This window comes from Populus trichocarpa, chromosome 16 (genome assembly GCF_000002775.5).
Source record: "Populus trichocarpa isolate Nisqually-1 chromosome 16, P.trichocarpa_v4.1, whole genome shotgun sequence".
Classification (NCBI taxonomy): Eukaryota; Viridiplantae; Streptophyta; class Magnoliopsida; order Malpighiales; family Salicaceae; genus Populus; species Populus trichocarpa.
In genome coordinates this window covers 11,212,964-11,228,818 of record NC_037300.2, presented here as the reverse complement: position 1 = coordinate 11,228,818, position 15,855 = coordinate 11,212,964, and the positions used below count along the sequence as shown (strand labels likewise).

Genomic DNA, 15,855 nt, shown 5'->3' with positions numbered 1-15,855 from the left:
GATGATGGCAGTCTTAGCAGTGGTCATCATCTTACAAACCAATGGTAATAGATAGAAGGAACAGGTAATTTATTACCACTGCTTTCAGCTTTCAAGTGTCAATGAAGTATAAATGTGAAGCAGATTGGCTGTAATATGGATACTGACAAGTAGGATCGATCCTGCCTGGAACTTGTTAGTTTAAATCATCCATCCCTTAAAAGGACTAGCTAGCATTACATCGTTTGAGGAATAACGTGTAATCATCAGGAAAAGAAAGGAAGAAAGTGAAATTGCCCAGAGAAATGGTTGCTGCTAGACATAGCAGTAGAAAACACAAATTCAAACATCGAAATAGATTAAAGCAATCTAATTTGTCTTATGGATAACAACATCCATTATTTATCTGGAATAACTTTTCCTATAAAACATTAACAGGAGGACTTGAATCAATTGACATTAGAACCCTTACAACCACCATATCTTAGTGCTCACTCAATTGGGATCATAACCTCATTAGTCCTCAAAGGAGGCAAAGTCCAGGGTGGATTATACCTTGCCAGCAAAAATTCTCCAATCACCTTAAGCCCATCTCTCTCCAAGCTCTTCTTCAGCTTCTCCACTCTTTCTGCCACCGCCTGCTCGGTTGCCACACCTCCAAACTTTACCACCCCATATTTCCTCACCCCTTCTTCCCTTATCACAACCCTCTCATCCACAGGCTTGGGTGCCTCCTCTGCCTTCTTATACTTAGCAGGCAACACAAACTGCATCGTCACCATCTTTTCCCCCTCTCCACTACCCTCTTTAGTCACAACAGGAGCTGTCATCGCAATCTTTTCACTTCCACCACCAGTTTTAGTTATAACTGGAGCTGTCATGGCTATCTTTTCAGGCTTGGTGTTCTGTGGATAGCCCAAGGCACCAATATAATTAGCCAAAACCATGAACCCACCATCTTTCTTCCCATCGAATTGAGATGGATCATATGTGACTTCTGCAAGGACTGATGGAGCATATTTGCGGATTTCGTAATCATTTGAGGATTGAATCACTTCATATTCTGGAGTTTCTACAGTAATCCTTCCAAGAACCATTCCCATTTCAAGGAGCTAAGCTAAAACTATCGGGTTGTGAGAAACAAGACCTGAGTAATAAAGATCAGGGAGGACGTGGTAGTTTTTGTAGGGTTTAGCAAAGCAGCTTCCCATATAAAGTAGTGGATTGTTCGTGGTACCTGTGATTGGGACTGGATGATGTTGCTTGGAGAAGGGGGTCAGATCTTTGGTTTGGAATGATTTAGTGGAGAGAATTTGAGGATGCGTTTGTGGACAATATTTGTCCACCATTTCAAGAGAGGAGGAGCTTACCATTTCACATTGGCAACGATTCACCGCTCATGTTAAGGTGGAGGCAGAGTTTCCACGTAGCTACAAGAGTGTTTTTGGTAGGTTTTTTTTTTATTGTTGTTTTAAAAAATATAAGTTTTAAAAACTATTCATTTCATCATACGGTACACTTCAGGCATGATTTCAAATTAATTTCTAACACATAAAAAAACAAAAAGGTGGTGATTTATTAATATATTTTTTGATATCATAAAAATAAAATATTAAAAGAAAAAAAATCATAAATAGATAATTTTTATGCGGATGTATGAAGAAATATAGACTGTAAATTTGAGAAAAAACATATAAACACTTTAGAATTAAAAAATAGATGTTTTATTCAGAAGATATGCTTTAAAAAATCAAACATATTAAGTTTATATATAATTATTTAAAAAGCAATTATTAATATTACTAGAAGCTTTAATATTATTTGAAAATTAAGAAATATTAGATAATTATTTAAATATCATTATAATAAATTTATTTAAAATGAATTTTATTATAAAATGTAAAAAACTATAAGATTATAATACATTTAAGGGCCATTTATAAAAGGTTAAGGCATGTCAAGGATGCAAAGTTGGGCTTGTCCCCCTAGAATTATAAAGCCCAAGCATGATTGGACCTTGCAAACCAAGCTCAATAGGCTTTGATTTTTCAAAAACTTTCTTTTATATATATATATATATATATATATATATATATATATATATATATTAAATGCTAAAACTTAAATTTCAATATTTGTTGACCCAAAAACATGAGAAAATATATCATATGGATCTCTAAAACCTCATTCTTAACCATCAAACACTTTTAATTGGATAAAAAAACTCAAAACCAAATCAAATTAAAAAAAAATGATTCTTGATATACCTTTTCAAGCATTATCGAAAATAGAAACCATCTTCATTGATTTTTTCTTTTAAAGACACATCCAAAGATATCAAAATCGTAATTATTCATGGAAAAAATTTAGTCATTCAAGAGCTTTCTTTCTCTCTTTGTCTTTTTTTTTTTTATGATGATTTTCTCTCTCTTCTCTAGACATCTAATGACTGAAACATAAAAAATAAATTTAAAGACCGAAATGTAAAAATCCTATAGAATAGGGACTAGATATAAAAAGTGAAACTTGAGGGACCAAATTGAACATTTTTGTTGTAAGTAGGATAAGGTTCTGTTATTTACAATGTAAATAATGCTCTATGGTATTTTTATTTTTATTTTAAGAACAACCTAAAATTTATTGTTGTAAAATTAATCTTTAATTTTTTTATGAAATATTCAACAACACATCGAGCATGCGAGAGCACGCAAATCACAATAGAAAAAAAATGGCTAATCAACAACGAGTGTTTTAATTTCTTTGGTAATTATATTAGAGCTGTTTATCTCATATTCATCAAGTTAAGTTTAGTAAACTATAATTTTTATTAGAGAAGTTATGAATTAGTCCCTCTGATTATTTCAAAACAAATTGAATAGTCCTTCTAGTTTTAAAAACTAATTAGTTAATTCATTGAACAGTGTTGACCATGGTTAATTTAATATTGTTGTTCAAGAAAATCTTCTCTAATTAATCTTTTCATATTATCTATTTTTTATTTGCTTTTATATCTCTTAAAATAGAAAAACAAAATAAATTGAACAAGAACATGAAATCAGAAAAAATAATCTAGTTCTAAATAGATTTTAAAATATAGGAATTAATTAATCATTTTCCAAATAGAAGAACTAATTTATAATTTACTTTTTCTTATATTGTTTTCACGGGAAATGAATTTTATTGTTTTTATGGATCATATCAATTTTAATATAATTGCCAGACTCAGTTTAAATGGATGTAGTGTGGAGTTATTCATCTGATAAATAATCTGTTGATCAACCATTCGTTTCTTAATTAATATCCTATTTGTTGTTCATTTTCTTTCCAATAAATAGAAACTATAATTAGAGGCAAAAAAAAAAAAAAAAGGGTTAAACCTATAAAACAACTCTTCATTGGTCTGGTCTAGTCAAACTAAAAAACTATTTGGTTTTTAGATAATAGTTGGAGCTACATAATTCTCTTTTAAATATTTCTTGTTTTCGTAGAAAGCTAAAAAATAGACCTAAAATTCTTGATGGGAGAAAAAAGGACAAAACGATTTGAGTAAGAGATGACAACCTTCAAGATGCCAATTCCTTCAATTTACGAAACTCTTGAGTGATGTTAAACATATCTCATATAATTTCTTTTGGTTTGATTATGAAATAAAATCTTTTTTATAGGATTTATGATGTAGCCTAATAATGATTATACTAATATTTATGTGATTGAATTAATTTAGTTTTTGTTGAGTATCTCTTAAATGATTGATCAATATTTACATGATTAGGAAATTAATTAAAGACTAAAAAGTGATAAATGTTCGGTCAATGTTTGAGATACCATAAGAAATTAATAGGAAAGAGATATCTATGCCTTATGTAATCGTTAGAGTTTCGTCGTTCTTAATAAATTTTGATAGGTTTAGAATTTTTTTCAATGATATCGAAAATTGCTTGTTAAGATATTTTATTAACGCTTGAGAAAGATTGATGAGTAGATTAGAGAAACTTGATTGTCAATGATAAGAAATATAATAATTAATTAGATCAATTATGGTGAATAAAAAATCCTAAAACATTATCATCTTGATTTTGACTTTGTTGTTTAATTTAGTTTTTGTTGTTTTATAGGATGATAAATCACTTTTATTTAGTTTATCAAATAGATTATAATTTAACTAATTTTGGTACTTGTTAGTAATTTTTAAATTCTTGTGGAATGATATTCTTACTCATTCACTTATTATTATTTGTTATAATTCACGCATTTGCAATTTCAACCAACACTCACGTCACTTTTTGTTAAGTCTCCTATTTTTTAAGACCAATATCAACATTTAAAATAAATCGTGAATAAACTCAGAATATTATAACATAGAACAAATTTAGAAAAACACAAGCAACAATAACCTTTCATGTGAAAGGATACGATAAGGGTGATGTCTGCCTTCTCTTATTCATAACTAACTCATTACCTAAATCTTTATAGCTAATGTTAATTTTAGAATTTCTACTTTCTTTTAATTACTTGGTAACGACTCTAATTCTTTTACTTCCCCTATATTTTTCCATTTCCTATTTAGTCCCGCGATGCCATCCATATTGTGATATCTACCGTTTTCTATAAATAATCAATCAACTTTATCTTCCATTCAAATTTTTTCATGGTAATGAATAACTTAGAATAACATCTAAGATGTTAAATCTAGCCTTCAATACACCAAAACACCTTCCAATGATATTCTGTAATGATGAATGCTTAAAAAGTTAATATTTTCTTTTATTCATGAAATTCATTAAGATGGTACTATTCATTACAATATGAGCTAAAAAACATGAACGTTAGGATAGCCAATGTCAATGACATAATAATGATCTACAATTGAGTAACACACAATATCTTAAAAGAAAGTAATTATATAAATGTTGTATATACTCATTTACCACCACTTGGCATAGAAAAATTATTTCCTTTCGAAGATAATGCATCATAAATACACATGAATTATTAGTTGTTCCTTCCCATCTAGTATAGATAAATATGAACATCTAATAATGAAGGGTATAACTCAATTGATCAGATTCTAGATTTACTCTCTAGAAGTCATCAATTCGAGTTCTAGAAACCTCAGGGTCACTGGAGACTTACATAGTCGTTAACTTTAATATTCATAAAATTAATCGAGGTACAAATAAATTAGCCCAAACACTCACGTTAATAATAATTAAAAAAAAAAAAACATCATAGCATGAGAACATGCTGCCACAACATTTTGTTTCACAAGCGAAGCTCTTTTTTCAAAAAAAAAAAAAATTTATTTCGATGTAAGAAATCAAGCTGCATCAACATCATGAGTTCCTGTCAAATGCACCTATGCATTTTTATTTTAAAAAATATCATTTTAGATATACATATATTTAAATAATCTAGAATTACATGCTTATGATTATTTAAAAGAATTAGCATACCTCAAACTTTGACTTTATTGATTAACGTCAAAAAAAAAAAAAAAAAACACCATTATACCATACATGGCAATGGCATGATCCAGCTCAAATAACGTTGCAAAAATTACAGCACATTTTCACTAATTCAAAACCAAACCCATTATTCCCAACAGTTAGATCAATCTTGCTATAAAAATCCCCCCCTCCTCTCTGCATTCTCAAATTCTCTCTTCTCCTCCTTTCCTTTTTTTGTTCCTGATTTTTTGTTTCAGTTTCTTCAAAATGCGTGAGATTCTTCACATCCAAGGAGGCCAATGTGGCAATCAAATTGGTGCAAAGTTCTGGGAGGTGGTATGTGCAGAACATGGGATTGATGCAACAGGAAAATACAATGGAGATTCTGAGCTGCAGCTTGAAAGGATCAATGTTTATTACAATGAGGCAAGTGGTGGCAGGTTTGTCCCAAGGGCTGTCCTAATGGACCTTGAACCTGGTACCATGGACAGTGTCAGGTCAGGTCCTTATGGTCAGATTTTCAGACCTGATAATTTTGTTTTCGGACAATCTGGTGCTGGAAACAACTGGGCTAAAGGCCATTACACCGAGGGTGCTGAGATGATTGATTCTGTCCTCGATGTTGTCCGAAAAGAAGCAGAGAATTGTGATTGCTTGCAGGGTTAGTATTTTTTTTATTTTTGGAATGTAAATTTTGTTTTGGTTCTGTTGTTAATGTGGATTTGCATGCAGGATTTCAGGTGTGCCATTCACTAGGAGGAGGAACCGGATCTGGTATGGGCACTCTATTGATATCGAAGATCAGAGAGGAATACCCTGATCGGATGATGCTTACGTTCTCTGTGTTTCCTTCTCCTAAGGTTTCTGATACAGTTGTTGAGCCTTATAATGCAACCCTTTCTGTGCATCAGCTTGTTGAAAATGCAGATGAATGCATGGTCCTTGATAATGAAGCTCTCCACAACATCTGCTTCCGTACCCTCAAACTCACCTCGCCAAGCTGTAAGAATTTTGATTTTCATATATTCTTAGACCTGGATTTTTTTTTTTATTTCTTTATGTTTGATTTCATGCTTCTTTGAGGTGCAGTTGGTGATCTAAATCATTTGATCTCTGCTACCATGTCCGGGGTCACATGTTGCTTGAGATTTCCTGGACAGCTTAACTCTGACCTGAGAAAGCTTGCTGTGAATCTGATCCCTTTCCCTCGGCTACATTTCTTCATGGTGGGTTTTGCTCCTCTGACCTCACGTGGTTCACAACAATACAGCACCTTGTCCGTCCCAGAGCTCACCCAGCAAATGTGGGATGCCAAGAACATGATGTGCGCAGCAGACCCACGCCGCGGTCGGTATTTGACAGCCTCGGCAATGTTCAGGGGCAAAATGAGTACCAAGGAAGTGGATGAGCAGATGATCAATGTTCAAAACAAGAACTCATCATACTTTGTTGAATGGATCCCACACAATGTCAAATCAACTGTTTGTGATATTCCTCCCACAGGCCTAAAAATGGCATCGACATTCATTGGAAACTCCACGTCAATTCAGGAAATGTTCCGTCGCGTGAGTGAGCAGTTTACTGCCATGTTTAGGAGGAAGGCTTTCTTGCATTGGTACACTGGGGAAGGAATGGATGAGATGGAGTTCACAGAGGCAGAGAGCAACATGAATGACTTGGTGTCCGAGTATCAGCAGTACCAAGATGCCACAACTTACGAGGACTGTGAGGATGAAGAGGAGGAACTCCATGACATGTGATCTTGTTCTATGTTACCATGTTGAATGAGAATGCTTGGAATTGGGTTGTGAATGAGGTAGTGGATGTTGAAAGAAATGCAAGCCAACGTTCTGTAGTCAGTCTCTGGCAACAGAAGGGATGATTCCAGGCAGAAGTAGGCCTTATTATTGAGATTCCACACACACACACATATATATATAAATGTTTCTTTCTTTCTTGGATTTTGAGAAGTGAACAAGGATTATCAAATAAGTACTCTTATACGTGTATAAAAATTCATTAGAGATGATAATCTAGCATGAATATCTTCTTCTCTTCAACAAGCTGTTGCATTCTAATTATTTATTATCACTACTTTCCCCCCAAAATTAACTACAGAATGTCTGTCCCACGAGTGGTTCAATTATTGAAGGATTTGAATCCTTCAATATTACTTCAAAATTTGAAGTGGTAGTCTCGCATACTACTTCAAATTCAACAGCTGTTGACCATGCATCTCTTCAAAAGGTTTCTATTACACTTCCCATATATATTGAACTTTCTTCTTCACCACGACGCATGTTGACCAGATCACAAACAAACTCTTTGAAACCTAAGACTTCATTTGTTGGTGTAATAAAATATCCTCTTCAAGGCTCTCCTTGCAGAGAAAGGCTCTATTATTGAACCATCTTATTTCAAGGTTTTGTTCATCCGAATTTTCATTAGATATATAATGGCAATATTACTTCATGTGTGCCACCTCAAAAAGACCTTGTATGGTCTTCATCAAGCTCCAAGAGCATAGTTATCTCACCCTAGTGACATAGTTTTGAAACCCGGCCCGGCCCGGCGGGTCGACCCGAGACTGGAACCGGGCCAGGTTGAAGAAAAAATAGGGTAAGGAAAAACCCGGGGTGAACTGGAAAGACCCGGTTAAAAACTCAGTTGTAACCCGTTAATTTTTGTTTTTTTACTAAAACGACGTCGTTTTGATTTAAAAAAAAAAAATTAACCCGGGCGACCCGGTCAAAACCCGGAACTCGGATCTTAGACCGGGCCGGATTTAAAAACTATGCTTAGTGAATCTTTACAATCTTATGGTTTTTAGGTTTCCAAGGCAAATACTTCACTGTACACTCTTCCTGATGATGACCTGCATTTACTTGTCTTGATTATGTTAATGATATTATCATTACTGGTTCAAATTACAATGTTATTGCTCGAATTATTTATTCATTGTCTATAACTTGATTTTCCTGTCAAAAATTTGGGTCACTTATCATTCTCTCTTAGAATGGAAACTACATAAGATGGTAGAGATTATGGGTGAACATTTTCGATTCTATCCCGCTTTCACCTAAAATAAATAGCAAAAACAATTTTAAAAAAAATTTAAAAAAATCAAATTAAAACTGATTCAAGCGGACTAATTTTAGTTTAATTTGGTTTAGTTAATTAAAAGGAAAAGCAAGAAAAAACCGATTTAAGTTTTTGGCCTTTTTTGGGCGCTATTTTATGGCTTTTGAGATTATTATGGGCTTTTAAAAGCATTGTAATTGACATAAAAAAAAAAAAAAACGTATCCTTATTGCCCAATTTTTCTTTACTGTGGAATTCTAGTTCTAGGATAAATATCTCTTAAAGCGCCTAATGATTTTCTCAAACCAGAGCCATCCATTTTGTTGATCTTGACAAAAGTTGCTAGCATCAGATCTAATCAATCAAAAAATATATATATACAGCATATAGCATGAAAAATAACTATTCCTCATCTTACTACAAAACCCACCAAGACCTTAGTTTTGGATAAGCATTAAATTATACTGTTGAATTTACTTACCATCTTCATCATCAGCAGCAGAATAGAAAGCCTTCAACCTTTCAACCAACTTGGCCTTTCTTTACTCGTAGATTAACTTTTTCAAGTTGTATCAGAAAAAATCAAAACTAAAAAGCAAATTTCATTAAATAAAATTCATCAATAGAAATATTCAGAACATTTCCAATGAGTCCGTATCCCTACAAGTATCCTAGTAAGCAAACAAAAAAAAAAGGAAGAACACATGGTTTATTACATAAGAACAAACACACCAAAAACATAAATGGAGAGCAAACACTCTAAAAATAGGCAATGTCGTGATGACATGTAGATATTATTGTTGGACTAGACAAACATGCCTTAAATCTCTAGATTTATTCCCAAATTAGTGACTTTGATAGATCATCCATTGGATCACATCATATTATAAAAAAATTATGATTCCCATTGGTGCAAGCTCTTGTAGAACTTTGATGTGGAAGCCTATTCTCCATAATATCAGTGCTAGGTTGGCTTCGTGGAAAGGCAGACTATTATCTATTGGGGGTAGATTGTGCTTAATCAAATCTGTCTTAGGTAATTTGCTCATATACTTTCTCTCTTTATTCCCTATGCCTACAGCAATTGCATCATCCATTGAAAAGAAATTCAGATCTTTTTTATGGTCCGGAAAAGAGGGAGGTAAGAACATATGCAATGTTAGATGGTCAATTATTTCTCTGGCAAAAAATGATGGTGGTCTTGGGATCGGATCTCTAAGGGACAAAAACAAAGCCCTGATGTTCAAATGGCTATGGAGGTTTGGTTCGAAGGAGTCGAGCATGTGGAAGGATGTGATTAACAACATATACAACACTAAATGCTCCTCAATTATTCCGAAATATCCTATTGCAGGAACTGGAAGTACTTGGTCTCGTATTGTTAATCATTGTGTTACAGATATTAGATTGCAAGACATTGTGAAACATCAATCTGTGATGCTAGTTGGAAATGGCAAGAGGATTAAATTCTGGCTTGATGATTGGACAACTACTGGTAGCCTGGCAGATCAGTTTCCTGCCCTGTTCCGGTTAACTAATGATAAAGAAGCAAGCCTTGATAAGATGGGGATATGGGATGGTCATGCTTGGCACTGGCTATTCACCTGGAGTAGACCCTTGCGAGGTAGAAACTATGGCCTTCTAGACCGAATGACTGCCATTCTTTCAAAAGTGCAGCTGGACAAAGACGCAGAGGACAGATTAATTTGGAAAGCCAACTCCACCGGTAGATTCTCGATCAAATCTCTATGTGGGCTGTTAAGCCCCAAACCCCCAATGGACACTAGCTTCTCCTTTACTGGGATTTGGAGAGGCATCGTTCCTCCTAAAGTTGAAGTATTCTGCTGGATGGCTATCATTAAAAAAATCAACACTCGTAGTATGTTGGTCAGAAGAGGTATATTGGACATCTCAGCTGCTGCTTGTCCCATTTGCTTAGCTGAGGAAGAATCGGTTGATCATATACTTCTGCATTGTCACAAACATTGGATAGTTTGGTCTAAAATTATCAATCGGTGGGGCTTAGCGTGGTGTTGCCCAAAGAACTTGGCAGCCCTTTTCTCTCAGTGGGATTCTTTGGTTTATGGAAAATTTCAAAAAAAAGCTTGGTTGATGCTGTTTTTTTCAGTGGCATGGTCTATTTGGCTACATCGTAATGATGTCATATTCAAGCAGACAACCCCGAATTATGATACTCTATTTATCCTTATTATTACTCGTCTCTGCTTTTGGATAAAGGCTATAGAACCTGATTTTTCTTATTCCGCTTCAGATTTGCTAAGGTCAGCAGAAGGGCTGTTACGATGGACTAATTCTAAAAACAAAAGGGTAGTTGTTGTGTGGTCTCCCCCTATGATTAATAGCTTCAAATGGAATGTGGATGGCTCCTCTCTTGGGAAGCCGGGCCCTTCAGGTATAGGCGGAGTCTTGCGAAATCATAATGGGATTATTCTTGGTATTTTCTCCTTGTCAGTTGGGATCTTAGACTCCAATGTCGCCAAGCTGAAAGCGGTTGTCAAAGCTATTGAATTATCAGCCTCTAATTGCCGCCTGCATCATAAACACATTATTATTGAATCTAACTCGGCCAATGTCATTAGCTGGATGAATAACCCCCATAATAGGCCTTGGCGGCATCACAATCTTTTCTCCTCTATTCAGAGAGTAGCTTCATGTTTTGGTTCTCTCACATTCACTCATTCTCTTCGTGAGAGTAATCATACGGCAGATCACATGGCCAAACAGGGAGTCTTTAGAAACACTGAATTTGTCACTTGGCTCTAATTTGCTTGATATGCGGGTCTTCTATTTCTTTAATTTCTGGGTGCAGCTTTTGGGGAATCTGGATTGTTTTCCAGGTTGGTTCGGTCTCTTGCAGTTTTTGATGAAAAGTTGCAGGATACTGTTTGGTGCGTGCCAATGATCTGTAGATTGCTTTGGTTCTAGAAAGGAGCTGAATCTCCAAGATATCCAGAGTGTGGCGCGCGATCTTGCTCCTCTTCTTGTTAAGGTGTCAAAGGCTGATCTCTGGAGAGGCCATGACTGGTTTTGTTGTTCGGTTAAGTTGAGGAAAGATGGCAATATTTTGTTTAACTCAAATCTGGTTCAAGTTGGAAGTTTACTTGGCAATTCATCTTGGTGTGTGGCACCAAATCTGCATCTTTTAGCTGCTATTTTGTTATTTTGGAATCAAATTTGCTTCTCTTAGCTGCTATTTGTATTTTTGGTTTCTTGGGTTGGTTATCATTTCATTTCTTAGGCCTGCTAAACGTGAGCTGTAAGCAGATTTTCTATGTTTTATATGTCTCCTCCGCCAGATCTTGGCGTATTCTAATGCAATATTATACTTCTCAAAAAAAAAAAACTATATTTGTCATAAAATAAGCAAGAAAAAGGATCGATAGTATAGAATTACAAGATATACATTCCGCCTAGTTAACAACCGGCCAATATTAGACTAGCTACATGGTAAGAGGGCAGATTTTCATCAACTTCCTCACCAGAAACCCTAATAGTGACTTATTAATAATTAATGTCTCATTTAATATAAAAGCCTTTCTTTTCAAAGCTTAAGCCAATATGTTTTATATTTTCCATATAAACATAGTGATATAAGTAGCAAATATTTTATCCAATCACACTTGAAAGCCCTAAAACATAAAACACATCATCAATCTTTTTATCTTTTTTCTAGTTAATATGCAACCTATTTAGATCGGTTGACTTGATAAAAGAAGATTTGGAGGGTCCAAAACATAAATGCTCACAAAAATTATTACAGCAACACACCAAACATAGTCCCATAATGATGATGATTTTCATTTGAATAACTAACAAAAAAATCTAGATATAACGCTAAAGAATAAAGATAATTTAAAACATTATTGATGTTGAAGAGAACACCGAACATAAATGCACAAACACATAAAAGAAAAGAACAACATAATTTTTACATATAGAAGAACGTTTTGTTAAATTTCAAAACGCAACCCTTTTAAGTGTTGTTGGGACACAATATTAGATTTACTCCTAAAATCCAATTATTTTGTTGGGATATTGGCGTAAATGACACAATTACTTTTCTAAAGGTAATAAATAATTAAGTTTTTTTACAAATGAAGAGGACGAGAGGGTCTGGATTATACTTTAGACTCGCAATCATTTGTGGGGCAATATTAGTCATGTCTTTAACGGTGTTTTAGTCCATAAACAACCTAATTGATTGAGAATAAAAATCTCATGTTGTTCAAGAAAAATTTCATGTTATAACTAATGAATAGAGAAAGAGTTGAACAAACCGAGTTCTGGAGCATAAAGCTAGAGAGAACCTTTTTAGGCATACAAAAGCAGGAAATTTTAGGAACAAACTTCATATTCTTGAAGAGGAGAAAGACAAGGAGATTGAACTTTGAGAGAAAGCTTGGAATGTGGTGGTGGCTACTAGTTTTGGTTTTGATTAAAGGTTAGAAATTATATTTATGGACTATAAAGAGATGAGAGACAAAGAGATTGGGGATGAAAGGTGGTTGTTGGGTTTGATTTAACCTATAGGGTTAAGAGAAAACTAAATATTTATACCTGGTTTTTTCGGTTATTTTTTTTTGTTTTCTCAATTTAATTGGTTTTTTGGATTATTTGCTCTTCCCTAGTGGAGATCTTATTCTCACACAAAGAAAATACATTGTTGATTTTTTATGTAAAGTCAAGCTTGATATAATGTTAAACCATGTGCCACTTCTATATCCACATCTTGTAATCTTTTCAAATTTAAGGGTTATATTTTATAAGATCTTCAGCTATACAAAGCATTACTAATGATCTTCATTATCTCAGCTTTACTAGACCAGACATTGCTTTTAGTGTGTATCGAGTAAGCAGATACATATGTAACATTGTGTAATTTAGTATTACACCGAACAATACTTGAAGCCTTGTACTTAAAGAAAACATTTAAAGAGCTCATAAATTCTTTTCCTACCTTGTAACATTTAACCTAATTTAGTTTATCCTTGTTTCAACAAAATCTTAGCATAGTTTTGTTTATAAAGAACCCTTATCCAATAACTTCTCTTACTAAATTCCCTGTATAGAATGAATATTAAAATCTCCATCATTTATCACAACTTAGGTTGTCTCATGAACACCACTCAAAAACACAATCTTTATCTATTTCAGAAGAATATAATCCTATATGATCCCTACATGTATATAGATATAATTTCATATTACTAAATTCACAGTACATATTTATACCATTACCAATATCCACAAATCAGGAAAGAGATATCCCTCCTTTATTGTTTATAAATTCTTATAGTATGCTAATCCAATACAAGAAATAAATATAGATACAATACATTGGATTATCCTACAATCTCCTATTTCTATACTAATTTCAAAGAATCTAGAAAATAATCACAAAGTTGAGGTCCTTAATTGAATGTACCACCTATAACACATAATAGAATATAATATAAATTAATGATATTCATATCTATTTCCACTATTTTCTTTATCATACTTTTAGAAATAATCGTACAATTTTTGGTCTTTTATGAGTATGTTCAGAATTAACTATAATTTTGGATTTATTTGTTTTTTTTATCGAAGAACACACCTTTTTCCTACTTTATACCGTAATATGCTAATAAAGTTTCATTTTCCTCTTTTATGACATCCTTCAACAACTTCTAATATTTTGTCTCACCACACGGGTTCTTACCACAATTATCTTTGTTAGACTCTATAGTAACACTACTACAATAACTCCTACTCATATATACCCATTTCCCTTAATATCTTTAGTATCATACTCGCTCTACAACTTAACATATTCATCATCACAATTTGCTTCCTTAATTGATTAACCTTTTTCAATTATAGCTAATGCCTAAAATGGAATGTATTCATTAAATAATCTAAAACTTCTAGTTCATACATTAATCCACTTTTAACTTTGTGAATCACTCTTCGATGTCATAAGTCCTACTTTGGAACAACGTCTTCCTTGATCTCATTCATCACTCATAAGCTCATACCTTAGTATATTTTGAATTACAATTCATTTAGATATTAAAAAAAAAAAATCTTGCCCTCAATTGACCATATTCATCACTCAAGTTCAATGCCCATTAGTTTTTATTTCTTACTTAATTATAAGTTCATGATACAATTTAAGTACTTGGATTCATCAATCCAATACATGTACTTAGCTCATGTTTAAGTCATATTAATGGCTATTCAACTTGATACCCATAATTCATGCTTTAAACATCAATCTTTTCTATAATTTTATTTTTAATACATTTTTCTCGTACTATATCTTGATTTCGCACCCCTTACTCTTTTTTTCTTTCATCTTTTTGGTCGGTACTTTATGTCAAACTTTTTTTTGTATATGTCCCGATAATCATAGCATGTGCTTTGTGTCAACCATGTTCATCGATTCATTCCTTGTATTAATTAATAATAAGTATTCGTAGTTTTTATTTCACTTTACATGTCTTGATATACACGTATAAAATTTGTATTACATTACATAATTAATCATCGTTGAAACAAAACATCATTACAACATATAAGTCAAATATTATATCTTTTTTTCTTCTATTCATACTTCATAAATAAAAATCCAACATTAACATGCACAATGAAGATCCCGTTTCCAAAATATTTCCTTTGGCAATAAGCCATAAACCCCTCATCATCACATGTAACCAACTGCTCAATCCCAATATTAGTACACTTGATATCGTTAGCCACCACTTTCAGGGTCATCTAATCGATTAAATCCTAGTATCAATACCAACAATACCATTAGTCTCCACCACATGGTAAACTACTCAAATTATGCTCGGTTTGGCTGACATTATGAATTTTAAACTAAAATTTATAATTCTCATTTTAACTTCAACAATACCTTTAAATTTATTTATGAAGATCATCTCCTCCATTACACATCACATTTATTATTATTTCCATTATTTATCTATTTATTTTCATCTTGAGTTTCCTTTACTCGTCAAGGTCTTATTATTTCGGTCTTACGTTCACACGAGGGTTTACAATATGCACAAGCCTCGAGTTCCACATTGGCAAACTGTTAAAAGGATCCTTAGATATCTTAAAAATACAATTTTGTATGGCCTATTGATCATAAGTCAAACTAATCATTCTCATCATGGTTATAACGATGTTGATTGGGTTGGGGATATTGATGATCATCACAGCATTGATGCCTATTGTGTGTTTCATGGCAAAAACTCTATCTCTTAAAGCTGTAAGTAGCAGTAGACAATTACTCATAATAGTACCAAGTCGGAATACAAATTATTGTCCAATAGAGCAA

At 33.2% G+C, this 15,855-nt stretch overlaps 2 protein-coding genes across 2 annotated transcripts; one reads left to right on the top strand and one right to left on the bottom strand.

Moving 5' to 3' along the window:
* Positions 1 to 318: 318 nt before the first annotated feature.
* Positions 319 to 1,389, bottom strand: LOC7466035 (heme-binding-like protein At3g10130, chloroplastic). The gene has a single exon (XM_002322913.4). The coding sequence runs from the start codon at positions 1,080 to 1,082 to the stop codon at positions 471 to 473; it is 612 nt and encodes a 203-aa protein (XP_002322949.3). The 5' UTR covers positions 1,083 to 1,389; the 3' UTR covers positions 319 to 470.
* Positions 1,390 to 5,568: 4,179 nt separating this feature from the next.
* On the top strand, positions 5,569 to 7,465 carry LOC7487442 (tubulin beta chain). The gene is made up of 3 exons (XM_002323509.4): positions 5,569 to 6,087; positions 6,159 to 6,428; positions 6,516 to 7,465. Exons 1-3 carry the CDS (start codon positions 5,694 to 5,696, stop codon positions 7,184 to 7,186), a joined length of 1,335 nt encoding a protein of 444 aa, XP_002323545.3. The 5' UTR covers positions 5,569 to 5,693; the 3' UTR covers positions 7,187 to 7,465.
* The last annotated feature ends 8,390 nt before the right edge of the window (positions 7,466 to 15,855 follow it).

Excerpts from the sequence above, each read along its gene's own strand:
- LOC7466035 (XM_002322913.4), bottom strand. The coding sequence starts at position 1,082 with ATGGGAATGGTTCTTGGAAGGATTACTGTAGAAACTCCAGAATATGAA.
- LOC7487442 (XM_002323509.4), top strand. The coding sequence starts at position 5,694 with ATGCGTGAGATTCTTCACATCCAAGGAGGCCAATGTGGCAATCAAATT. Across the intron at positions 6,088-6,158 it reads GAATTGTGATTGCTTGCAGG|GATTTCAGGTGTGCCATTCA; the intron begins GTTAGTATTTTT and ends ATTTGCATGCAG. Across the intron at positions 6,429-6,515 it reads CAAACTCACCTCGCCAAGCT|TTGGTGATCTAAATCATTTG; the intron begins GTAAGAATTTTG and ends TTTGAGGTGCAG.